Source organism: Haliotis cracherodii, unplaced genomic scaffold, assembly GCF_022045235.1.
Source record: "Haliotis cracherodii isolate W230 unplaced genomic scaffold, xgHalCrac1.p SCAF_35, whole genome shotgun sequence".
NCBI lineage: Eukaryota > Metazoa > Mollusca > Gastropoda > Lepetellida > Haliotidae > Haliotis > Haliotis cracherodii.
In genome coordinates, this window is record NW_027266292.1 from 393,336 (window position 1) to 421,276 (window position 27,941).

At 40.5% G+C, this 27,941-nt stretch overlaps 2 protein-coding genes across 4 annotated transcripts in view; both read left to right on the top strand.

Annotated features, from left to right (window-relative positions):
• LOC139477713 (uncharacterized) overlaps positions 1 to 8,463 on the top strand; it is a 35,088-nt gene extending 26,625 nt beyond the window's left edge. For all 3 annotated transcript variants that reach the window (XM_071260107.1, XM_071260109.1, XM_071260108.1), the window contains exon 12: positions 1,729 to 8,463. In XM_071260107.1, the coding sequence (XP_071116208.1) occupies positions 1,729 to 2,081 (353 nt within the window). In that variant the 3' untranslated portion in view covers positions 2,082 to 8,463. The remainder of the gene's footprint in view (positions 1 to 1,728) is intronic.
• Positions 8,464 to 15,845: 7,382 nt separating this feature from the next.
• Positions 15,846 to 27,941, top strand: part of LOC139477748 (uncharacterized) — a 31,038-nt gene continuing 18,942 nt past the window's right edge. The window contains exons 1-4 of the mRNA XM_071260154.1: positions 15,846 to 15,927; positions 23,563 to 23,709; positions 25,145 to 25,193; positions 26,848 to 26,991. Of these exons, the coding sequence (XP_071116255.1) occupies positions 23,644 to 23,709; positions 25,145 to 25,193; positions 26,848 to 26,991 (259 nt within the window). The 5' untranslated portion in view covers positions 15,846 to 15,927; positions 23,563 to 23,643. The remainder of the gene's footprint in view (positions 15,928 to 23,562; positions 23,710 to 25,144; positions 25,194 to 26,847; positions 26,992 to 27,941) is intronic.

Consider the following 27,941-nt stretch of genomic DNA (forward strand, 5'->3'; position numbering starts at 1 on the left):
AGAAGATGTTACCCCGTTTCTTCTTGCCTGGCGGTGGAAATCAGTAACTTAGGACCGGAACACGGACCTCAACTACCAAGAAACTTAAATGAGTCACTCAAGTAGCTGTCAGATAATCTGTTTCCGTGGTCACATGTGCCAAATTATTGACCACCATGTCGCCATCCATTGAGGAGGACATTGTCTCAGATAGTTTTCCGATGGAGGATTTTTCTCCCAATTCTGCATCCACACCCAGTACATGTTCGACTGATGGTGGCCAGGTTAATACATATTTACCCGCCACAGATCGACGTGCAGTTCAAACTAGAGACAAGTTGCCAACCCAGACGACCTCCTAAGTAGAGATGACACCACCTCATGCGTTCCTCAGAAGGATGATTAAGATTTTGAAAATGTCATGCTCAAGACGGTGTTTCCTGTGGCAAGGCGGCTCATATTAGCAAGATTCACGCTCTCGATGTCGACAGAGCCCATTTGAGAGGCAGCGTCATGGGAAAGTCTTTCTCGGCCTTAGCTGGGACTTCCTTGCCAAAAAACAGCTTCCAGGACAAAAAGATCACCGATTCACCATCCCTTCACTCATCTCAATCTTAAATCCAGAGGCCCATGAAGACCTTGCGTTGTGTCCTGTTTGAGCTTTATGCATTTACCTAAAAGCCTCACTAACTCTGCAACATTCTTGTAAGATATCCACTACGGCGACAACGGGACTCCAATCCACATGCATCTTCCCGAGGTAAGAGCATCCACTAGCCCTTTTATCAAAGTATTTTTCCACCCTTGCCACATCACGCCCACTTTCCTGTGCTAATATGATTGGACTATCGCATATATGAATAGTTCAATCAGAGAACCTTTCACAAAATCGAACATTCACGACTGTACACCTTCGTATGAAAGTGATTAAAGCTGCCTGTCTTTGTTGACACAAATATATCTTTTTCGTCACCACCAAATGATTGCCTATGTCTTTGTGTCAGGGATGAATGTCCGTTATCTGATCGACTAGGTCGTCGCCATCTTTGTGAAGCTATACAACATAAGAACAGTGATCTGATTGGATATCACATTTTCATGACATAGGGCACAACTCTTGATCTGCGTGAGGTGGCGCCAGGGTCGAGCCAAGAAAAGTGGCCTTAATGTGGCAAGGGTTGAAACAACATTTTGCCACAGACTTGTGGACACGCTTGCCTCGGGAAGATGATCCACACAAAACTCGAGCAGTTGCCTCCACTGAGGCTTGCCTCCCGTACCTAAGAGACTTCTCGATCAGGTGGCTTGGGGTCAGGTCACACAGGATTGCAGTGGCACATGAGCCTTTGTTTAGATTTTGATGCTGGGATGTGTTCAGGTGAAATGTTTTTTGAAGCTGGAAACTTTGTTTTAGGACGTTTCCACACCAGGATCAAAAGAAGAAGGATGAAATGCATAGTGTGAGATAGGATCAGTATATATGTATACAATTTATGTTAAAAAAAATTCAAATCAGTTACATGTGTCTGTCAGTAACAGGGTGTACAGGATTTTGAGAAATGAATGTTCATGTTCAAGCCCATTTGGCGTGTAAAATCAATTGCACCCTGCAAGTAACACATGTGACTAAAGAATGATGAAAATTTTTGAATGATGAAAATGATATCTTTATATCAAATATATCAACATTTAATAAAAGTTAATTAAAGTTCTTACTTTCAATGCTATGTTTCTAATCTTTTTTCACAGCCCAACCATTTAAGAATAGTTCCTATGACAACCCTGTAGAATCCCCCATGGATGGCGCTGGTCAATCATTTCAACCAGTTCAACCATCGTCTTCCTCCATCCCCGATCTGCCACCTACAGGCTTCAGCTCTGGATCGTCCGCGTCACAAGGCTCTGTCAGCCTGCATGGGCCGGCTCCCGATCACACAAACCCTAAAGTTGCTGTTTGTAACCAAGAATCCACCACGGAGCAGCAGAGAGCTGGGAAGAAGCCAACATCTAGCGTTGTACCTGTTGTTGATGACGCTGACACTCCATTGCTTAGATCTGCCCCTAGTCTTGACCCTGACAGCATCAAACAGGACAGCCAGTAGAACCTATTAGGTGTGTAATGAGTGAGTGAGTTGGGTTTAACGCCGCTTTTAACAGTATTCCAGTTATATCGCGGCATGTCAGCTTAATGTGGGAGGAAATCCCAAAGTGATGCAGGTCTCGGACGTTTACCACTTCGGTGAAACCCACGAGCACTTGTATGGTGCTGACAAACCTAGAAACATAATTGGGGCGAACCGGGATTCGAACCCACAATCATAGGTTTCTGGCGTGCCCAAGGTACACAACTCTGCACAGTGAATCGTGGTGCCTTAGGTGTGTAAACCTGAGATGAAAAGATGTACATGTGGTGGATAACACACCAGCAAATGGGTACCCGGTAGGATACATGCAAACCTACTCACACCTGTCGGGCAACTCGAGATGCGTTCTGTACAGCAGTTTGTGTTTTGATCTGGTGATCAGGGTTATAATTGTGCAGCGACATTGAATGCTTTTGGGTTTGAAAATGGTGCAGTATTAATAATGTTGTGACCATTCATGTTAATATCTTCCCTGTAGAATATATACTGACTCATTGTTGAAGGTTCCGGGTGTGTTGGGTGTCAAACATGAACATGTGTCAACAAGCATGATAGGTCTGAGTAAGTCAACAATGTGATTAACAGCTGAAGAATATGTTGTTTCATCTTCTCGAGGCAAGAGAGTTAACTGACTATAAACGTCCAGTTTCCACCCAAGCCGAACTAGGCTGGTATTATGGAGTTACATTTTGGCTGGACTAACGAGTCTAGCATAGTCCAATCAAAATCGCGCACCGAAATCGAAATCCGGTTCGTAAAGTGTCATGCAGATTTCGGTCGACTGCAGGATTTGCAAAGCATGTGCACCGCTAACTCGTTGTGAACAGATATTTTCTAAATCTTTTCATGCTTTTATTCAAGGTACTCACGTGATTTGATGCACTTCGCGATGTAAGACCTGTTTTATCACAATATAGATCTTGATTATCAATCAGATCGTCTTGACTTTGTGCCACAGTTTTGTTTGAAGAAAATGCAAGTGATACGAGAGGTTGAATCTGATTGGTCAATAGGAGAGGCATAGAAAGGACATAACTCGTAATAGCCACTGGTGGCGCTACGATCGAGCCCAGGAATTCCAGCCTTGTTCGGCAAGGGTGGAAACTGGACTTTTAAAGTCACTTAACTCTCTTGCCTCGGGAAGATGATGTTGTTTGATCCTGTCACACTGATTGGATGATTTTAGGAAAATGAACATCGCCTGAAAATTGCAAGGTTGAGGGTGACACACAAGCTTTTTCTTCAATTTGCCTCAAAGAAAAACATTGCCGGAGCCAGTTCTTTCTGTGTGGCAGTGTAGAGCTCTATTGTTATTGTTTGAGAATTGAATTGTGCATAAACTGAGGTGTGACATCACACTGAGAAATTATTTCAAGCATGAATAAAAAACACCTAGAACTGTTGACTTACTGACCTTTGAACTTGTGTTACCATGAGTTCCCAAATTGATTATTGTGTCAGAAGTTGTGTTTGAGAAATCCAGTTCGAGATCAAGTCAGTTGTTTCTCATTTGTTTTTGTTAAGTTATTGCAAATGGATGAAGGGTATTTCCTGATGAATTCCAGGCATCTGCAATCTCGTTAAAATCAGATCTTGCTACTCCTGCATAAACATCTGAGGACATCCCATTACAGGTCACATATTAGCCAATCAGAAAGCTGCTTTCTTGAGCTTCATGGCATAAGTTACAAACTGACGACTTCCATTCCAGACTACGCTTTGAAATATATTTTGACAAGGATCTCAAATCAATATTTTAAAACTGAACAAAAGGCCATTCTGGAGTGTCTAATCGATGGGCAAGAACTAAGTCTCTTCTTTTTCAGATGTTTATGCCATTGAAGCAAAAAATAGATGTCTTTGACAGAATCAGTTGTACAGCCTGAATTGTCGTTTGGAATACCCCTTGTTAATTTTTTTTAGGTTGCATGATTAGAAAACATTCTGAATGTCACTTTCCCGATCTGGTAAGCGACATTCTGATTGGTCAGATGAAAGGTCGTTCTGACCTGACCCACAATGGGAAGTCCTCAGATCTTTGTTTCACGGTAGATCTACTGAGTACTGAGATCTGATTTTTATGAGTTTGAGACATCTGCATCTTTCATCAAATACTGATCCAGTATGAACTTCATGCCAAATTATCTTTTTAACTTTTGTGTCACTATTTATGATTGAGACTTTAGACATGTGGATGATTGGAAGTCATGGACTTTGTGAACATTTAGAATACAATGAAGTAATTTTATTTGCAAATTGTACAGACATTGTTGAATTTATGATATGCATGTTGAGTTTGTGTTGATGGAAGCTTCCCAAGTTGTTCATGCTGGACATTTCACAGCATTGATACCAACCAGGATGTACAGGATCTTGTTACTATCTCCACCCCAGTCTTATGCTCGTGAGATTCAACCTTCTGGCAGTAAAAAATATCAGACACGCAGGACTATAAGTAAAGTACCAATGCCCAAATAAATTTGCCTTTAATGCAGCCGAAGGGCTTGGATGTTGATAAATGTGACCAACCATGAGATAAGGGACCGTGTGGGTGAAAAAAAATTCACAATTCTACTTCTCGTATTTTAAAATGACATGAAATGTTTGGAGTGAGTGAGTAAGGTTTTACGCCGCTTTTAGCAATATTCCAGCAATATCACGGCGGGTGACACCAGAAATGGGCTTCACACATTGTGTGCATGTCGGGAATCGAACCCGGGTCTTCGGCATGACGAGCATACGCTTTAACCACTAGGCTACCCAACCGCCCCTCATTTGGATTCATTGTCCAACTTATATCTGTTTTTGTAATAAGCGCAGTTTTTAGACATAATGTCTGATGAATTGAAAGTAGACATGTATGCTGAAAGGTTTTGAAATTATTTTTTTATTACATTTCAAACTAACCAGAGAAAAATAAGATATTTTTTGTACAGTCCACACACATGGCGATCTTCGCTGAAGTAAGTTGACGTCAAACGTCATAGTGACAGCACAGCACTATTGTATCCTAGCACCCATAAGATGCCTGCTCTCCTGGTGGGCCACAAATAGTGTTAGCGGGAGGGAGCACGTCAAGAGATTGATGTTGGATAAATCAAAATGAATTCCTGAAGTTTTCGGACAAATACGCCAGGGCCCACTTGCATAAAGTGATCTTAGCGCTAAGATGTTCGTAACTCCCATACTTTAACATAGGCTTACAATAGTTGTAGCGCTAAGATCGCTTTGTGCAAGTGGGTCCTGTTCCTTTATCTAAGAAAATCCCAGTTTACTTTTTATAAATAAAATGTATCCATTGAACAAGTTTTGGGCTGTGCTTTCTGAAAGTCATACGTAAAGCATCTCTGTAACTGAGAATTGTGTATCGTTACATGTTACTTTAGGCAGAGACTATTGTCACATGTTGTTATGCTATGTCTCGATATACTGCTGGTGGGTAAAGGTTATACCGGACACTGGTAGATTTGGCAGCTCTGCACTCAAAGCATACAAGATTTTGTTTTTAGAAAGAAGTGATACTGAAAATTCAAGATGGCAGAATTGAATTCAAACATACATGCGATACAAAATAAAATCATTTCATATACAGTCATGTGGTTGGAATACTCATTCATTGGATGCAAAACATTTAATTTGTAAATTTGTTTTTCTTTTTGAGATCAGTATAAGATTTAAACCTCTGATATGCTTGAATTCAATTTAGGGCTGAGACGAGTCTAAATTTACTATCCTGGAAGGTCTCAAGAGTTGGATACAAAATGTTCAAATAGGAATTGTTTCATTGCAGCCCTGGCAAAACTATTTCGATACTTGTATTAAAAAATCAGATCATGCGTGCACTGAAGTTGACTGAAGCTTTATCTTTAATCAAACACATACAAGTCAAAAGGAATGTGTGCATCATCAGAAAGAAATGCGAAAATTAGTGAAAATTAGAGCTATAGTGATTTTTTGTCATTAAACAATATATCACATGACAAACCATGGATCCGGCTAGTCCTGTGGGTAGGTGGGTCCTACTCAGGACCAACCAGACCTGATTAGCTGAGTATCCATATTTGTTACCTTGATTACTGTTGATATGTTTATGTATTTTAAATATTGCCCGCATAGTGAAGTATGTTTTGTATTTTTCTGAAGTTTTTCATTTTTTTGTGGTTCAGGGCTAAGTATATAAAACATGCACCAGTGCTTCCTGATATTTTTTTTATGTCTAAATGCACAAAGTGCATATAAAAATATACTTGTGTACCATACTACATCACTAATCCCTGTGTTACGTGTAACTTGTCATGCTTTGTGGGGCTTGGTGTCATCAAACTGTGGGTACTTCAAGATTATGTGCACATGTTCCTGTTACGACTTACAGGAGTATGTCACTAATTAATATATAATCATGGCACAGTCATCGGAGGACTGAGATTTTATTTGTTGGACCTGTTAATGCATCTTTGTTGTGCAACTTTGATAAATTTATGGGACCAGGGTGCAACCTGGTTGTGTTTTGTGCAACTCGGTTTTCATGTCAACATGCACTGGTGCAGGTTACATCAAGTTCCTTAAATGGCTCCACAGTGCTATGAAGCAATATTCCAGTCTCACCAAGGCTTCACCAGGCACTGACTTTACACACTGTGACCATGCAGGGAACTGACCCCAGTTCTTCAAATGTGCTGAGTCAGCTCTTTGACCACTAGGCTGCTGTGTGTGAGTGGGGAAAGAAGTTATTAGTTGAGTTTGCTTTGGCATATACATCCCCCATATAGAGACTGGAGTCAGGTTCTATGCCAATTGGGGCACGGGTGGCCAAGTCGTCTAAGGCGCCGCAGATCGCTTTTAAGTGTTGCGTCTTCACATGTGTCTTATTAGGATTGGCCAGATTGCACATGTGTCTCAAAAGGATTGGCCAGATTGCACATGTGCCTCTAAAGGATTGGCCAGTCTTCACATGTCTTATAAGGATTGGCAAGATTGCACATGTGTCTTATAAGGATTGGCCAGATTGCACATGTGTCTTATTAGGATTGGCCACAATGCACATGTGTCTTATAAGGATCGGCCAGTCTTCATGTGTGTTTTGAAAGGATTGGCCAGTTTGTACGTGTCTTAAAAGGATTGGCCAGTCTTAACGTGTTTTGAAAGGATTGGCCAGTCTTCACGTGTGTTTTGAAAGGATTGGCCAGTTTATACTTGTCTCATAAGGATTTGCTAGTCTTCAAGTGTTTTGAAAGGATTTGTCAGTTTCTATGTGTTTTATAGTGATTGGCCAGATATTGGACTGGGGGATGGGAAAGGATGTGATTTTGTATCAAGATAGATATTTTTTCAGCTTCAGCTGCAAAACTAGATATATTTGTTATTAAGAACTATGAGCCTTGGATATCCTGCCAGAATGAAGGTATGGATCATAAGATACCTGCCATATTTGGAGTTTCAAGAAAAGTATGAATATGTATTGTATGAGGGGATATTGTTCAGTATGAATCAGTCTCCACCAATACCTGGGGGCACGGGTGGCCCAGTTGTCACTTAATGTGTTCAATCTTTAATCAAACTTGTTTACGTCACATTGTTCAAACAAGAGACTGAACTGTTCAGAACAGCATGCTGTTGAGTTTTCAACCTTAAACGTTTGTGGAAAATATTAATAATGTACCCATGATGCAATGTAAGGAGGTTGCGCCTCTCTAAACCAGCCTTTACTCTGTCTGGTCAAGTAGTGTTATGAATGTAAATATGCTTTTATCATTGTAAAAAATACCCTGCCTTTTTGTCATGTTTGTTTGTCTCAAGCTTTACTTGTAAGAGACCCGTAAATATTCGGGGTAGAATGGGTCTTCAGCAACCTATGCTTGCAGTAAAAGGCGACTATGCTTGTCGTAAGAGGCGACTTAAGGGATCTGGTGGTCAGGCTCGCTGAATTGGTTGAAGCATGTCATTCAACCCAATTGCATGGATCGAAGCTCATGATATCACTCACTGGATTGTCTGGTCCAGACTCAATTATTTACAGACTGCCGTCATTAAGCTGGAATATCGCGTGCGGCGTAAAATAACAAACAAAACAAAACTTGTAAGAGTTGACTGTATTGGATCTGGTAGTCAGACTGGATGATGTGGATGTTGTCATAATATCGACCACTGGTTTGTTTGGTTCAGATTCAGGACTAGATTACTTTGAGGCTGCTCTGCTGGGTGATTTCTATGTGCAGTATTCACAATCAACTTTCATGTACATTATGTGGCACAAAAATAAACTTGTAAAATGGAAATCATATCAACTAGTCCTATCTGAATCTTTTATCAGACTGCCTATTTTTTTGTAAATAAATGCTGAATTCATCAACTGTTTTTGTTTATTTTCACCAACCATGCCAAACTGTTACACACTTTCATGCACCAAAAATTATGATGCAATTAATCTGAAAGAAACGTATTCTCAAACATTTAATAGTTTAAGACAAAATTTCGGACACCATAAATGATACTGCATGAGAAAATATCTGTTAACTGAAAATATGTTGCAGGATACTGAACAATATGTGGATAGAGCCATGTGGTTATGTGTCCTTGACCTTTACACACCAAGGTAGTGTCATAGCAACCTATTTACGACAACCATTGTCTGAATGAACATTTAATTCCAAAGGCTAATTACCCTGGAGCCATGCCATCTATATGCCTTGAAACACTTAATTGCCGTTATTTATAAAATGCTCATCCTAATTGTTAACCCACACTGACTGTCTGCCATCATGAACAAGATGTGCAAATATTTCTGAGATGAATTACTGATTGCATTTATTTATGACTTACTAAATATCAGGTGACTGGCTATATAAGCCTTGGTCCAGAGATAAAAAGGAGAGAGCAGAGAAAGGTCTTATACTTAGCCTAGCTAGGGTTAGACTGGGTGCTCAGGGGCACCTAGACCACAACCACTACCACTATGTGCTGACCTGGCACATGGTGTCTTTTGAATGTACATAACGGTATATACCGCAAGTCATCGTCTCAAAGTTGTCACTTCCTACCAAGAACCATATGCCGACCCCTTGCATGTACGAGTATGCAACTATTCATCAGCAACGCCACGTGTGTCCACAAGCGAATGCCTTAACCACTGGACTACCCCACAGCCCCAACACTGGTGTGAAAGGCTTATGTCCTGTTGGTGGCTTGGCAGTGCCAGGATCTGATAGTCATGGATTCAAATCCAGTGTCCCACACCATTGCCCTAGGTTTGTCAGCACCATTCCATGACTGTGGGTTTCACCAGAGTGGTATATGTCCAAGACTATACCACTTTCTTCCTACTTCACCCTGACAGGCTGTGATATTACTGAACCCCACCTCCATTGCTAGTTCTGGGACCCCTTCCACAAAGCGAATTGATGATCGAACTCCCATACTTTAATATAGGTTCACGATAGTAGGGCTGAGATCCCTTTGTGGAACGGGTCCCTTGTCATTAAAAGCAGATCGTAGCTCAGGCTACCCCGACACCATTGCGAAAACTAAGATCTGGTTTGAATTAGATTGAGGTCCCCAGCAACCAATGTTTGTTTGAAGAGTCGGTTAAGTGTTTGTTTTCACACTCTGACACGGAACGTTGCTCATAATATCAGTCACTGGTTTGTATGTTCCAGACTGTTATTAGGCCTCCCTCGTAAAGCTGAAATACTGATGAGTGGCGTTAAGCCAAAACAATGACTTAATTGAACTATGTTTTCATGCATCATTTATCCAAACTCACTCACACTCTCAACGATCTTACGGCTTAAAGTTAATCTTATAGTCCCTTATATACTAACGGCATAGGTAACGATACGATCGCTTTGTTGAGCGAGGTGATAATGCACAGGTTGTCGTTTTGCAGATTATTAAATTAAATTATGATCCTCTTCACAGTTTGAAATGAAGAAAAGTAAAAAAAATAACTGGTAACAAGGTTTTCAATTACCGATTTTGTTTTCGCCATTCATCTCTCTCAAGAATGATTAACAAAAAAAAGTGTGATCAGCAAAACAAATGGTTGAATCCACATTGCCAACTTTTGAAAAAAAAAAAAAAAAAAAAAACGTCAGCCGTTTTGGACGAAATTGCAAAAGCTGGGAACACAAGACACGACATCAATAACAGGAATGGAATGTGTCTCGATCTCATTTCGCGAAAGATTAACGTGCCAAGTTTAAAACAAAAACGGGTATTAATCACCATGCACGGTATACAGCGAAAATGTGAAACACATCCCATCGGTTTTGTTGTTGTTGTTTCAAAATCCTTAAAAAGTCAATGTTTACCCCCATTAGATTAGGTTTTCGTGATTAATGCCGTTATTTTATCCGTTAAGTTATAGTATTACTTCATGCTTTAGACCCCTGACTTTGATATTAGCATACACAATATTTATTTGGTGGAGTTGTGTGTCAAAGCGTTGGTTCATCACGTGAGGGGAGGGGAGTGGGATGAGCGTATGGGTGGCCCACTCGTCTATAAGGTACCGCAATTCGCTGTGCAGAGTTACGTCCATTGGGCACACCAGGCGGCCTATTCACGAAGCTGTCTTAGCGCTAAGATTGGCGTAAATATGTCGTAGCGAAAAACGTCTTAGCTAAGTCTATTCTGGAAGCTGTCTTAGCGCTAAGCTATCTTAAGTTTAAGACAAAAATTAAGACAGGGTCTGACCTGTCGTAAACCTGTCTTAGGTATGCATCATGGCGTCCTACCTATTGCTCGGGCTTCTCGATAGAGAAAAGCAATCAACCCGAACACCTTCCAGGAAGAAAATATTCCGTGACAGGCTTCGAATCCCGGTTCGCACCGATTGTGTTTCTAGATGTGACTGCACCATGCCCCGATCGAAGGTTTCACCAAAGTGGTAAAAGCATCACTTCGGGCTGACACGTCGGGATGGAAACTTAGACTTGGACTGATCACCCGCTTCTCGAGTGAGTGAGAGATTTGGGTGAGTGAATGTAGTTTTACGCCACCTTTAGCTCTATTCCAGCAACATGACAACGCGTGACACCAGAAATTGGCTTCACACATTGTACTCATATCGGAAAACGAACCCGAATGATCGCCGTGACGAGCGAACGCTTTAACCACGAAGTTACCCCTTAACCGCTCAGACGAAATGAGTATTGACGGTTTGTGACCCCATTGTGGATCGTGCTCATGCTGTCAACCACTGGTTTGCCTGGTCCAGACTAAATACATGCTGAGGTGATGAAGCTAGAATATTTCTGACGTCATCATAAATAACAATCACTCACTCACACAGGATGCTACAAGTAATCATCAGCTTGTTTCCTTGCTATGACGCTACTCCTTAAACACATACGAGGTCGGGGCGGTCGGGTAGCCTAGTGGTTAAAGCGTTCGCTCGTCACGCCGAAGACCCGGGTTCGATTCCCGACATGGGTACAATGTGTGAAGCCCATTTCTGGTGTCCCCCGCCGTGATTTTGCTGGAATATTGCTAAAAGCGGCGTAAAACCATACTCACTCACTCTCATACGAGGTCACAAAATCTGAATACCGTATTTCCTCTATTAGACGCTCGGGCTTCTATTTATTTCGGACAAGCCTTTGACCCGGCGTCTATTGGAGGCCCGGCTTCTATTAATACCCCCATTTCACTATGACCACGAATGTCCCGAATCGAATTGATCGACCCGGCGTCTATTAGAGGCCCGGCTTCTATTTTTTGCACTGAACAATTGATCCGCCGTCTAATAGAGGAAATACGGTAATCTTTCGGTCAAAATCAATGTCACATATTTTGAATTCCCATGAGATTCCATATGAAGTACCCCATATATTAGGGCGAAATTACATATTTCCTGCCGCCTGCAAATTTCCCTCCCGCCGAAATAAGAATATCCTGAAATATCCGCCGTCCATCAGTATTTGCATTCCGCTTCGTGGAAACGGGGTCGAGTTTCACAATGATTTGAAAACCACGGTCGTATAATGACGCTTTTAAAGTGAACTGTTGAAACTTGGAATGGAAGCAACTCGATCTTTGCTATTTTTATTTCTGTGTTTCTCAACCGAGTTCATACATAAATCGGGGAGCTGTGTTGATGTTTTAGAAAGCACATGGCATGAAAACCCGTGACAATTGCAATCACACAGACGGGCCTCTGTTATTTGCAAGTTTGGGGGTGGTGCAACCGTGAATTGGTCGCTCAAGTAGACATAAGGTACTACCACTTTTGAAAACCTCCTGAGGACTAACTTTGGTGATTTTCTCAACCATAAGAGAGTTATAGCATGGACCCTATATATAGAGTATTAAGTGTCAATGGTTAAAGTGACTGTGTCCAACTAAAAGCTTGACTCCAACCAACACAGCCTGTTCAAGCTTCCCTTCATCAACCTATACATGTATATACCAGGGCCCCGTTCCACAAGCGATCTTAGCGCTTAGTCGATCGTAACTCCAATTCTTTACCACTGACTTACGACAATCATAGCGCTAAGATCGCTTTGTGGAACGGGGCCCTGGTTCATTTGAAGTGAGCCAATTTAGTAACGTTTACTGTGATTCCATCTATCCGTACGTATATTTTGTCATTTCATACTTCATATAAATATGTAAGAAATCGATAGGGTAGCCAAATCTTACCGGGGAGTTACCACAATTAAAAATAATCACCAGTACGTGCTTCCAACTACTGTCTTAGATTCAAGACATTCTTATTCATGTTTCTTTTCCAGTTTAATCAATGCTAATAATATGAAATAATTATGGAATTTGCGTGACACATGTGAGTAGTTTTAATCATTTGTTCAAATAGTCCAATATTTGGGGTATTCTGCAAAACGGAATCTATTTTCGCCCGCCCGCACTACTCTGGGAAAACTTTGGAGGTGAGACACACAAAATTAAGTTAAATAAGTAAGTTTAGATCCATAAATCTTAAAATATACGTCATGTCGTCTGCACATTACTTGCCATTATATAAAATATTATATTGGGATTGTCATATCTACAAGGGGCGGTCGGGTAGCCTAGTGGTTAAAGCGTTCGCTCGTCACGCTGAAGACCCGGGTTCGATTCCCGACATGGGTACAATGTGTGAAGCCCATTTCTGGTGCCCCCCGCCGTGATATTGCTGGAATATTGCTAAAAGCGGCGTAAACCCTCACTCACTCACTCAAGATTTTGTGATTAATTTATGTGACACTGGCAGTAGGCGCTGGCAGCAGAACATCCAAGTTTCTCGCACCTGTAATGTTGTTGCTTCATCAATGTCCAGGGCTTGATTTAAGGAACTGGATTTAACTTGCACCAGATGCATGTTGACATAAATATTTGGTTGTACTTTTGAATAACATGTTGCACTGGTGCATGCTTTACATAGCTTAATCGAGCCCTGTATGTCAGATGTTATGAGTGAGTGTGGTCTTATGCCGCTTTTAGCAATATTCCACGTCGGGGGACACCAGAAATGGGCTTCACACATTGTACCAATGTCGGGAATCGAACCCGGGTCTTCAGCGTACGAGCGAACGCTTTAACCACTAGGCTACCCGACCGCCCCTTAGATGTTATGAAAGACAATCATGACAAACAAGATATTGGGATATAACCTATGTTTATATTTAGTTACATAAAAGCAATACAATTTTGGATAAAATTGCTTAAAATGCCGTGATGTTGCTGGAATATTGCTAAAAGCGGCGTAAACCCATACTCACTCACTCACTTGCCATTATATAAAATAATATATTGTGACGTCAAAGGTTTGATCTTATGTGATAAGGGTTTTTGCACATATGCTTTTTGGTACATCGGTAACTTTTATATTCGCTGTGCAACAATGATATTCTGAAAGATTGATCATATTTTCAACAAGGCATCAGGCGTTTAGGATATTTCCGGTAGGTCTGTTTGTGTGACATAAAAACATGTCCACCCGTGAAGACGCATGTCATTGTATCACAGACCGTCGTCATATAGCTTTGATATTGCCGAGTGCGGCGTTAAACAACAAACAAACAAAACAAACAAACAACAAACAAACATAAAATGTCGTCGCATGATCCCAATAGACAATGAGTCAAGATAGAAGTAAACACGAGACGTTTATAAACCCTTTGTAATAACATGGAATATTACCCACAAGGGTAGAATGATCGCGTGTTATAACTTTCCTATATTCGCACATGTGCATTTTAGAGATTCTCTATGGCAAACCGTTATCACATTTATTACGGAATTACAGATATCTTCAATTATTTTAAAGATATCGGTATTTTATTTAAAGATATCAATAATGTTTTTAGGATATCAAAAAATAATAAAAGATATCATAAATTCTGATAAATGGATAAATTTCTGATATCCATAATAAAATTACTGATATCTTAAAATGTTACGGAGATATCAACACATTAGTTTGTGATATCTCTAAATGTAGTTAAGATATCATTAAACAATTACCATCCTACTGTACATAAATATATTAGAAATATATTCAGGATATCTTAAATTCAATTCAAGATATCTTGAAATAAGTTATACATATCCACAAATGCATTATAGATATCTTTAATTCAATTCAAGATATCATTATTTCTGACCGTTACTGATATCAAAAATCCAATTAAAGATATCATTAATAATTTTGATGATATCCTTATATCAATTATTGATATCAGTTATCTAATTTAAGTAACATTATTAATGTAACATCTTACAATTGAAGATATCTGTAATTCCGTTATAAATGTGAAAACGGCTTGCCATAATTCTCAGTGCTGATTGAACAATTGAAGCAATAACACGTTTCATTGTTGAGAAATTTACGATATGATGTCATACGCTGTTCATGACGTCACAAAATGATTACATGACGACATCTGAGCTGAGGCTGTCTTCAGTGAAGTTTGTGCGTAGGGTTGACATTTTAAACATTTTTCTTCCTTTTCTCTCTTAAAATGTCTGAGTAATATTTAGATTAATCTACTCCAAACTCTAATTACGGATAACGTTTCCCTCATGAATAGATACTGTGATATTAAGACACAATAGCTGCACACAAATGTTGCACGAAGGCAATAAAACGGGTAAAATATGGATCACGTGTAAGACGACGATTTATCATCCAAAACTTGCTCCCACAGGAGATATCGCTTGGGTGAGATCAAACGATATCTACACTGTAGATATCTGCTTTGCAGACCATTGTGACGTCATTGTTACCATGACATCACGAATGGCTCTGCTACTGAAGCTGTTAGCAGTATTGTTTACACTTAGACACGGCTTATTACTGTCTACAAACTGAAAAAGTTGGAAGAATGATGTTGGATGATAAATAAAATCTCACCCTCGTGTCTTTTGATATCAAATATATCAACACTCCTTGATAAAAGTGGAAAAACTCCTCGGCAAGCCTCGGAATCTTTCCACTTTAAACAACTCGTGTTGATATATTTGATATCAAAGGCCCTCGGGTGAGATTCTCTATATGTAACATAAGTAAACATGTAATGAAGAGTACATTGCCTTTGTAGACTTTGCACCTTCCTTGTAAATTAGAATCTTTATCAAAAACATAACATGGAAACGAACATCAGCATAAAAGAATACTGTTTGTCTCTCGTCTTCAATAACAACTAGTAATGCACGTGTTCACATTGATGAGCACTTGTTGGGGTGAATGTACCCGTGTTTGGCAATGACGTAATTACATCCGGGTGCTAGGTCGCCGAGCTACGATTCTGACGACAGACTCTCGGATTACATATAGGCCTATTACGGACTTTAATCACGGCTACCACAGGTATTTTATGTAATATTTAGTTCTATTACGACGGATTAACGTGACCTTTCATGATAATGCTGCGACTGTTACCAGTTCTTGTCCGTTATCGCTCAACGTTACGTAACTCCGCAGTTGACACTTTTTGATGTGCGTCAGTAAACAAGTTACTAGCCTAATGGCGTCTCTTTCAGTGAAACGGAAACAGTGACAACGACAATGACAGAGGCACTGTAGATGCGAAAGATCACCGCTTAAATCACCGGTGATTTAATCATTCATGTCATGGTTGTTGTTTTTGAATACTGATTGTTGAAACTGTTCAATGTTAGAACTTAGATCTAGACACAACTCTCAGTATAGAACGGGACCGTGAAGTTCTGGGTTGGGGACATGTCTTCAGCACCTATGTTTGCCGTAAAAGACGACAGTGCTTGTGGTAAGAGGCGACTAACGGGATCGGGTAGTCAGGCTCGCTGACTTGGTTGATGCATGTCATCTTATCCCGGAGGTCGATTGTCTGGCCTCAATTATTTACAGACCACCATCACAAATTTGGAATATTGTTGAGTGTGGCTTTAAAGGGGCACTGATCTAACGCAATTCCCCGGGACTGGTTGTTGCCTTTCTAATTGTTTTTTCCCAGTGAGTATCCGGATGTATAGCAGAAATCTAGACTAGTTCGCAACCTCTGCTGCGCCATTCGTAAGCGCATTTGTCACTTTTATGGGTACCGGTTGTAATCATTAGGGCGTATGGTCACATTGATCAACAAAATGAAATACAGTTTTCGAGATAATAAGGAAATGTAGGTATCTTTGTGGGTAGCATCGGTAATGGTGACGAAGTTTTGATTAGTCACTTGCTTGGTAATTTTGCGATTTTCGTTTACACTATTTTGACTTGCAACACAAAGTAAATATTTCACCTGAGCATTGCTTTTTTTATAGTGTGTATATTTTTTTACTGTCAAAATGTGTAACAAATTTATTAAACGTCTAAATATTCAGTTATTTTACAAAGTGACTGAAAAACATTGCCATCTGTTTTATTATGATAACGAATTCCAAACATTTTGATGTTTAATGTCATCACCAAGAGACTGAAAATGTTACGGTGAAAAGTACATTTCTATGTTGTTTAGCTCCTAATCCTACATAATTATCTGTTGTGATGTTTGTAGGCCCTTTTGATCGTCTTAATCAATCTGGACAGATTTTTTAGTCAAAATGACTGAAATATTTACACATTTTATAAATTGCCTATGAGAATTACATTTTACAAACTGACTGGTAATATATACACGCTTACAAAGAGAAGACCTGTGAAAACAACATCTATCGCACATTGAAGAATTACCCAACCAAGACGTAGAGAAACAAGAACGAATCGGTTCAAATGAAGGAAAACAAAATGCAAATACCATAATTACAACCTACCAAATTTATGTGTATACGTAGGGCAGCTTCCATGTTCGAGGAATGTATCCGTGAATATCCACACAAAGGAACAATATCCCAAACGTCTGCAGCTGTACAAAGAAACGTATTCGATGTCATGTGTCTCTGTAACAATCAAATATATATATATCGTTTCCGAATATTATAACCCGTGTTCGTTTCTCAACTGATCACTTAGATTGTTCCAGGTGTTTCACATAGGTGTCAAGTCTCAAAGGTCTGCTGAGAAAGCCCACGTGACAACTATTTTCATAACGTCCACGGTTCCTAAAAAATCCATTGAGTTAGATAACAATGAGCAATTAATCAACGTATTATCGGTTAACCCTTTAAACAAAGTATGTTGTTTTGACATCGGCACTTCACACCATGATATGAGTGTATTCCCTTTATTTTAGTAAACCTAGACATGTAAACACTTACTTTTGACATATCCACCGTGCAAGATATCAGTGATTAATCAATCAATGTATTTTCTTTTAATCCTTTGATGACTAGGAACGATCCGCTGATTTACAAAAAAAAGTAAATCAACTGATCATTCATCTCTTGCTGGGCTGCCACATGCATATTACATAACACACATTTCACCTCACTTCAAACCTGGATTTAGATTGAATAATTACCCCAGACACAATAAATGCCAAATGGAAACCTTCGTCAGGTATTGGTGCTACCACTAATTATACCTGTAATAAATTCATTAACTGAGCATCAAGTGAATGACGACAAATACACAAGTGTAGGGCTATTCCAGAAAACTTGGATGACAACAAGGGAGTAGTAATCGTATTATCGACGCAATCCGAAATCCGAAAATGCTTTCACTGCATTGATACTATAACAATCAGGGGTATATCCAAATGATGACAACCGATGAGCTCCACCGTTCTTTTTGTCTGTTTGTTTAAGCTGAAGAAATTAATCAGCATGCGCCCTTTGTCGAAATCTTTATAGATCACGGTTAACCAATCAGTCCTCAAAAATGGGTAAAACAGATATTGCCTCCAAGTTTATTTTGCTGTCCTTGCAGACGGTAGCCCAGTCTATTGTCACGCTCAGTTGCGTTGCGTATCATCCAGGTACTCACGGGGAAAAAACAATAACAAAGGCAACAACCAGTCCCGGGGAATTGCTTTAGATCAGTGCCCCATTAAACAACAATTCTACCATGATTACGCGATTCTGATTAGTGAATCAGAGGTTGTCAAATTACAATAAACCCCCTCTGGTTGAAACAGCTTATTTGACGATGGCATCACCTCGGAACATAATATTCATAGAATTGTATAGTTTTCATTCATTATATACAATTATAGATCACAAAATGCTAACTTGCGATTACAACAATATTCAAAGGAACTGGGGCAGTTAATTTCATGCAGAAAACACTTTAGAAATCAACTAAGAGAATGTATTTTAAATTTTGAGAAGAGAGTGCTTGGAATTTTGCGCTTTTATATATACGACTGAGACGTCATATCTTTTGCGTCAGAATGAGCGATATGACGTCATATTGGTGCCGTGCTGTGTAGTATAACCAGGGTGTTTGGGGGAAAGGCTTTAGTGTAAACTTAAAATGTTGTGCTGAAATTCTACAAAGATCCAGGGTAAATATGGAAATAGGTAAATGGAAACATGTTGGGTGATTGTATTGGGAAGAGCTATCGACCTATGAGACTAAAGACTGATTGCTTCTGTTTCTCTTTTGGGTAAAGTGAGTGAGTGAGTGAGTTGGGTTTAACGCCACTTTTAACATTATTCCAGTTATATCACGGCGTGTCAGCTTAATATGGGAGGAAAGCCGGAAGTGATGCAGGTCTTAGACGTTTACCACTTCTGTGAAACCCAAGAGCACGGGTATGGTGCTGACAAACCTAGAAACATATTCGGGGTGAACTGGGATTCGAACTCGCTATCATAGGTTTCTGGCGTGTCCAGTGGACACAACTCTGCACAGCGAATCGCGGCGCCTTAGATGACTGGGCCACCCGTGCCCCCCTTTTGGGTAAAGATATTTATTCATTTGTGAAAAGAAAAGTAGCAGGACTGGGTGTAAGTGCTAGTGATGGCAACCAAAAGATGTCAGTTTGACGTGACCAAATACTGTAGAAACGTACTGCTTAACCCTTATGGTCGGTAAGTTGCTTATAAAACAAATATAGTATTCATTTTTCATCCTATGTCTGATTGACCGATGAACTCAGATGGTTCACCGATATATTTTAGACAAGAGTTTGAAAGCATGAACTGAATCACGGAATCTACCATTCTGAGGGAATGGAAATTAGGTTTTATTGAGATAAGCTTATGACTTATGACCATCAGGGGTATTTCCAAATAAGAACATCCGATGAGCTTCCGCCGTTCCTTTTGTCTGTTTGTATAGGCTGAAGAAATTAATTAACATGTGCCCTTTGTCAAAATCTTTATAGATCACGGGTATCCAATCAGTGTTCAAATATGTGTAAAACAAATATTTCCTCCAAGCTAATTTAGCTGTCCTTGCAGACGGTAGCCCAGTCTCTTGTCACGCTTAGTTGCGTTAGCGAGCAAATCAACTCACGGCAGCTTGTAAGCCCTAGCTGGCAGTGTTAGACATCCGAGAAGAAGCCAGAGATTAGTGCCCCTTTAGAGTTAGGAGTTCCCCTTTGTAACGATGCAAGTATCGTGATATGGATCGGATCATAAGCAAGGTGGTACGTATCAGATCGCTCAGTTGGTGTATTGTCCTAGGCCTAATGTATTTATGCTTCCAATGCCTGTCATATGTTCGAGTGAAGTATTACACTGTGAACAAAGTGCTTGAGCATATACAGTGCATATTTTGTTTAAAGGCTGTAGTCGGTGATTCCATAATTCTGATTGACAACTCACTCAAAACTATGGACTCAGCCCATGCCGCTTCACTGAATATATTTGCTAACACCAAATGTTCACATCTTATTTAGTCATGGTAGAATGCGGATAAACATACTTTATCATAGAATGGGTAAGTTTATAGGCAGGATAAAGCCAATGGATGAACACGATATCCGTTTGGGGTCATATGCAGATAGCAATACAAATATCAAAGGTCAAGTGGGGACATATTTCAGTGTTTACAAACAAACATGGCATCGCCCTTGTCATTCGGCGATCGAGTCAGAATGAACCATCAGGAAATTCGAGAAAGTACTGGAATAATTGCAATCATTATCAAAAGAATAGTCTACTGTACTGAAAATCACTGTCTAACTGTGACGAAGCTGACAATATTCGTCAGTCTGTTCACGACTTTCAACGCAAAAAAAGGTTGTTTTCCAATCAAAGTTGAATGAGAAGAGAGTTACTTCAGCGAAAATTTTCGAGTGAAGCAACATGTGTTTGATTTAATTTGTACACAAAGTTTTGACTCCTTGAAACCAAAAGAAAACACCGTCGGCTCAACTCTGTATATACGCATAAAAGTTGTACATATGAAGCCAGCCATTTTGCCAAGAATATGACTGAGTCATGATTTCACCGATTATGTTTCTAGGTTTGTCAGCACCATACCCGTGCTCGTGGGTTTCACTGAAGTGATAAACGTCTGAGACCTGCATCTCTTCGGGCTTTCCTCCCACATTAAGCTGAAACGCCGCGTTATAAATGGAATACAATGTATTGTTAAAAGCGGCATTGAACCCAACTCACGTGAAATTTGTTGATTTATTTCAGGGCTTTTTTGCATATTTAGTTAAAGTTCCTTCTCCAATATTTATTGATAATTGATCGATATTTAGTTTGTGATTATCATGAGTTTCGATCTCTGTGATCTCTATCACTAGCCAGCCCTATCAGCAAGTGGTTGTCTTGACTGGATGCAGTCCCTGTACTCTATTAATTGTTTGTATGCAAGCTATGTTTAATCGAGGTGTTACTCAGCTGACATGTACAGAAAGGGAACTGCATTACGATACATTTCAGACATGTGTTTATTTTGGTCTTCCAGCATTTTATTATGACTCATGGACTCTCTATAACCCAGCTCTGACTTGATTATTAAGAGGTCATGCTTGTAGTCACTGAGCGGTGCCGACTTGATTATTAAGAGGTCATGCTTGTAGTCACTGAGCGGTGCCGACTTGATTATTAAGAGGTCATGCTTGTAGTCACTGAGCGGTGCCGACTTGATTATTAAGAGGTCATGCTTGTAGTCACTGAGCGGTGCCAACTTGATTATTAAGAGGTCATGCTTGTAGTCACTGAGCGGTGCCGACTTGATTATAAAAAGGTCATGCTTGTAGTCACTGAGCTGTGCCAACTTGATTATTAAGAGGTCATGCTTGTAGTCACTGAGCGGTGCCGACTTGATTATTAAAAGGTCATGCTTGTAGTCACTGAGCGGTGCCGACTTGATTATTAAGAGGTCATGCTTGTAGTCACTGAGTGGTCCTGACTTGATTATTAAGAGGTCATGCTTGTAGTATTCACTGAGTGGTCCCGACTTGATTATTAAGAGGTCATGCTTGCAGTCACTGAGATGTCCCAACTTGGTTATTAAGAGGTCATGCTTGCAGTCCCTGAGATGTCCTGTCTTGATTATTGAGAGGTCATGCTTGCAGTCACTGAGATGTCCCGACTTGATTATTAAGAGGTCATGCTTGCAGTCACTGAGATGTCCCGACTTAATTATTAAGAGGTCATGCTTGTAGTCACTGAGATGTCCCGACTTGATTATTAAGAGGTCATGCTTGCAGTCACTGAGATGTCCCGACTTGATTATTAAGAGGTCATGCTTGTAGTCACTGAGTGGTCCCGACTTGATTATTAAGAGGTCATGCTTGCAGTCACTGAGTGGTCCTGACTTGATTATTAAGAGGTCATGCTTGCAGTCACTGAGATGTCCCGACTTGATTATTAAGGGGTCATGCTTGTAGTCACTGAGCGGTGCCAACTTGATTATTAAGAGGTCATGCTTGTAGTCACTGAGTGGTCCTGACTTGATTATTAAGAGGTCATGCTTGTAGTATTCACTGAGTGGTCCCGACTTGATTATTAAGAGGTCATGCTTGTAGTCACTGAGCGGTGCCAACTTGATTATTAAGAGGTCAAGCTTGTAGTCACTGAGTGGTCCCGACTTGATTATTAAGAGGTCATGCTTGTAGTCACTGAGATGTCCCGACTTGATTATTAAGAGGTCATGCTTGCAGTCACTGAGTGGTCCTGACTTGATTATTAAGAGGTCATGCTTGCAGTCACTGAGATGTCCCGACTTGATTATTAAGGGGTCATGCTTGTAGTCACTGAGCGGTGCCGACTTGATTATTAAGAGGTCATGCTTGTAGTCACTGAGTGGTCCCGACTTGATTATTAAGAGGTCATGCTTGTAGTAGTCACTGAGTGGTCCCTACTTGATTATTAAGAGGTCATGCTTGCAGTCACTGAGATGTCCCGACTTGATTATTAAGAGGTCATGCTTGCAGTCACTGAGATGTCCCGACTTGATTATTAAGAGGTCATGCTTGCAGTCACTGAGATGTCCCGACTTGATTATTAAGAGGTCATGCTTGCAGTCACTACTTGACCCTGACTTGATTATTAAAAGGTCATGCTTGCAGTCATGAAGTGGTCCCGATTTGATTATTTAGAGGCTTGAATATTGCTGACTATGGCATCAACATTTACTCACTTGCTTGTACAAAGTCGCTCGTCATCGAGTCTCCATGCCTGTGTTTTAGTGTGGGGCAGGATCGGAATCCTAGAAACAGTCATGAGTCAAGCCTGCTGGTACTTTCCACCACTGGCTTTGCTTTACCTGATTTCTACCATGCAGTAGACCATGCAACTCAAAGTCAGGAGAAGATATATGGATGAACAACTTCTTTATTACAATTAGGAGCCACGTTTCAGTGTAGGTTTTAACACCGTTAACAAGCAAGTACCTACTAAGTACTCCAACTTCTAAATACCTCTCAAAGAAGTTATCACATGAATGATAACGGTGTTAGAACCTACACTGAAATGTCATTCTTAATTGTAATAAAGAAGTTGTTCATCCATATATCATATCCTTTCTTTGTACTCCAACTTCTAAATGCCTCTCAAAGAAGTTACACATGACTCCATAAAATTAACAATGAGCTGGTAGCAAGGCCTCTGTAGTCAGTGTCATCATGTGATTTTGCTGTGGCTTTCTTTTGTTGACTGAATCTTCTAATTTTTTCTGTTGCAGATTATTGCCTATGGATAAATCTCTGTGATAAAGACATGTTCCCTTACTCTCACAGTGGGAACAAAGGGAACGTGTGCCAATATGCCAAATCTACTTCAGCTGGTAGTGATATGTGGGGTCATCATATATACTCCGGCAGTTGACAGTGTAAGTATGCTGCTCCATGTAATCAGTGTTCTAAATAAGCACCTGCTCAGATGCCCGTGGTAGGGAGATCTCGTGTCAGTGAGAAGTTTCCAATTGTGTAGGTTCTTAACAAAATTTACGTGTCGATTTACATGTCACAATAAGTTACAGTTGTATAAATGAGGGCGTGAAGAGTTTAGTCAGGGCCTGGAGAGTTTAGTCAGGGCGTGTAGAGTTTAGTCATGCAGGGCCTGGAGAGTTTAGTCAGGGCCTGGAGAGTTTAGTCAGGGCGTGAAGAGTTTAGTCAGGGCGTGAAGAGTTTAGTCAGGGCCTGGAGAGTTTAGTCAGGGTGTGTAGAGTTTAGTCAAGGCCTGGAGAGTTTAGTCAGGGCGTGTAGAGTTTAGTCATGCAGGGCCTGGAGAGTTTAGTCAGGGCCTGGAGAGTTTAGTCAGGGCGTGAAGAGTTTAGTCAGGACCTGGTGAGTTTAGTCAGGGCCTGGAGAGTTTAGTCAGGACCTGCAGCCTCAAAAGTCTGTGAGTCCTGATGCCAGCCTGGCTTGTATTTTATTTCAAACACAGCATGTGATCATCATATACCGTACAAAAAAAGTTACGGATCATGGATATTTGGGGGATATTTTTATGAAATTGTGTACTCAGCCTTCTCTACATAAATATATTCATGATCCTTAACTCTTTTGTTCATGATGTTTATATCCTCGTGCTCGACTTTATTGATGACCTCCGTGGTCTAGTGGATAGAGAGTGTGCCCAGAGTGTGGAAGGGTGGTTTGATCCCCTGGCCACATTAAACCAAAAGATGTAAAAAGATGGTGCTTGTTCCTCTGCCTGGTGATTAGCATAAAGGGACAAAACAAAGACTTGTGGTTTAGAATGAGTGGGGCTAGTACAAGCAGCCACACATGCACGGCTGTTCAATAATCTGGAATGTGATGTTAAATCCCATTTGACCTCACCTCATTGCAGACCCGTGAAGATCCAGGGTAGAATAGGTCTTCAGCAACCCATGCTTACTGTAAAAGTTGACTATGCTTGTCGTAAACATGGTAAGAGGCAACTAACGGGATTGGTTGTCAGCTTTGTTGAATTGGTTGATGCGTGGCATCGTATCCCAATTTCATTGATGGATGCTCATGATGTCAATCACTGGATTGTCTGGTCCATATTGCTGGAATATTGCTCAGTTTGGCGTTAAACAACAAACAATCGAACTAAGTAAGGATAAGATATATAGATGAACAACTTCTTTATTACAATTAGAGATAGATAGATAGAGAGAGAGAGGGAGAGAGAATTCGTGTCAGCATTATCTGTATATCATGTCTACGTTGTGTTGTCTGCAATACTGTTACTGCTCATTGCAACCCTGCACTATTTCTAAACTGGAATCATGGCAATATCGTGAATTTGCTGGAAAATGTTTTTTTGCGTTTTAGGTTCCTGTCAGTTGTCTGCCAAGAACGGACGACGACCCATGCCCACCAGGTCAGTTGAACTTAATCTGATCATCAAATTTGTTTTTTATAAAAATATTGTAAACTTAAATAAATACTGTGTATCATGGAATTAATGTGAAAAATACAAATGCCCCTTGCTCACATAAATAAAGTGACACATTTTCAGTACAAGCAAAACACTGTTGAACTACGTGGTGAATATGTCAGGTAGGGCTGGGACGAGTAACTTGGGTCCTACACAGGACCCACCCGACCCGGGTACCCACATGACTACCTGGACCCGTGGTTAGTCACGTGATATACTATAATTACATTAACAATGACAAGGTTAGAAATTGACACTAGTCCTATAGTCCTTGCCAAACTGCCCAATGGTAAAGGTATCATAAGGACTAGTAGACATTTGCCCTTTTAAGGGTTTTGCTATATGTTATCATTATAAGGACTAGTGGACGAAAAATGTTAGTTTCTAACCCTGAATGAAACTCAATGGTTACACTACAAACATAGCTAATGGTCACATTTCTTTCTCACTGTAGGAGTAAGGATAAAGCCTTTTTTTGTCAGGGCTGCGGTAAAACAATTCCCATCAGGACATTTTGTACCCAACTCTTGAGACCTATAGCGGGTATCCTGGTAGGACCGGGTAATAGTGTGTCGAGTACCTGGGTTGTAAATTTGGACTCGTCCCAGCCCTAATGTCAGGTAAAGAAAAGTAGTTGTAATGAACACACAAGACTCTCGATCAAAGGATTGCGCTAACTTGTGTAACAACACTTAGTGCCTGTACAACCTCCACTCACTCGTATGTGGGACAAAGCACAGTATGTGGGCCACATTCACTATGCAGAGAGCCTTGCATTATTAACTCAGTCAATGGATCAGTGTGTCATGAATTTCACCCTCAGTTCCCTGGCGATCATACAACCCAAGCTGCCTGATGAGGCACTGAAAGGTTAAGTCACCTGTTTACTGCTGGATGAACAGGAGCATATTTCACACAGTACAGACACTGCTGTACTCACCATACCACTTCTTCCCGAGGCAAGGGAGTGAACAGACTTTATAAGTCCAGTTTCCACCCTTGCCAAACTAGACTGGAATTTCTGGGCTCCATCGTAGTGCCGCCAGTGGCCATTAAGAGTTGTCCTTTCCATTTACCAATCAGATTCCACTTCTCAGACCACTTGCATTTGCTTCAAACCAAATGGCGGTGCCCAGTCAAGACGATCTGATCGATAAACAAGATCTATATTGTAATAATACAGGTCTTACTGCGTGAAGTGTATTAAGTCATGTGAGCACCTTGATCAAAAACGTGAAAAGATTTGGAAAATATCTGTCGACGCTCAGTTGGCGGGGCACATACTTTGCAAATTCTGCAGTCGTTCAAAATATGCGCATTGGAATCCATGTTGTTTATGAACCCAGAAGACCATATATTAATCTATTATATGGTCTCTGATGAACCGGATGTCTATTTCGCTGCACGATTGTGATTGACTATTCATAGACTCGTTAGTGCAGCCTCCGTAATTCCAGCCAAGTTCGACATGGTTGAAACTGGACTTTAATGTCATTTAACTCCCTTGCCTTGGGAAGATGCCCAAACATTTTTAACTGGCAATATTTGTCCCAAATGTCTCTCCTCCTTCCACTAATCTATGTTGTATTTATTTAAGACCATGAAATAGCCACATGTACGACAAGGGGGACCAAGGACAAGTGTGTTCCTTGTGCTCCAGGACTACGCATGTGTGATACCACAACATCAACCTTCCCATCGAAGTGTTACGATCCCAGAGACCTTTGTTCTGCTGATGGAGGTGAGTGAGTGAGTGAGTGAGTGAGTGAGGTGGGTTTTTGGCCACTTATTTCAGCAGTATTTCAGCAGCATTTCAGCAGCATTTCAGCAATATCACTGTGGGAGACACTTGTAATTGGGCTTTGGTGTGATGTGCGAACACTTTAAAAGCACCAGGCGACATTACCACCCAGTGGAAGTAAAAGTTGCTATGGTTACCTTTTGGCGTTTTGTATTACCATACAGTCTGTCTTCAATCTTACTTCCATTTCGATTCCCACCTTAAATTGATTCCCGGTAAACCTTCAACCAGTTGAAATTTTTAATTTTGTGACATGCCCGATGACGTGTATCTTTGCTCATGTCTCCAGTCACTGGTATGCCTAACCCTGTCTCTCTGATTTCCAGGCCGCCATGATATAGTGGGGATTTTACTAACTGCAGTTTAGAATAACATTCACTTTGTCACTGACTTCAATGATGTAGAAATGATCTTTTGATAACTTTTGTCAAGACTTTGTGTTTTATGAAGAACATCATCAATGACAGTAGCATTACAAGGTTGGATCCAAGAATTCTCTGTGTCAATGTTGAAATGGTGCAAGAGTGTTTCTGTTTGCATGTATTTCACCTGGTGTCATAGAATTTTTGTTTTTCGATAGTCTGATATGAGTCTAAGATACCTCATCAAGGTGCCAAGACTTCAGTCAGACAGATTCAGCATGATGATTTTGTCCTGTGAAGATTCCGGGTTAGAATTGATCTTCAGCAATTCATGCTTGTTGTAAGAGGCGACTAACAGGATGGACTTGGTTGATGGATGTCATCGTATCCCAATTGCGTGGATCGATGCTCATGATGCCAATCACTGGATTGTCTGGTCCAGACTCCAGCATTTACAGATCGCCGTCATGTAGCTGGAATATTGCTGAGTGCGGCGTTAAACAATATGATGATTATCATCACAATGCA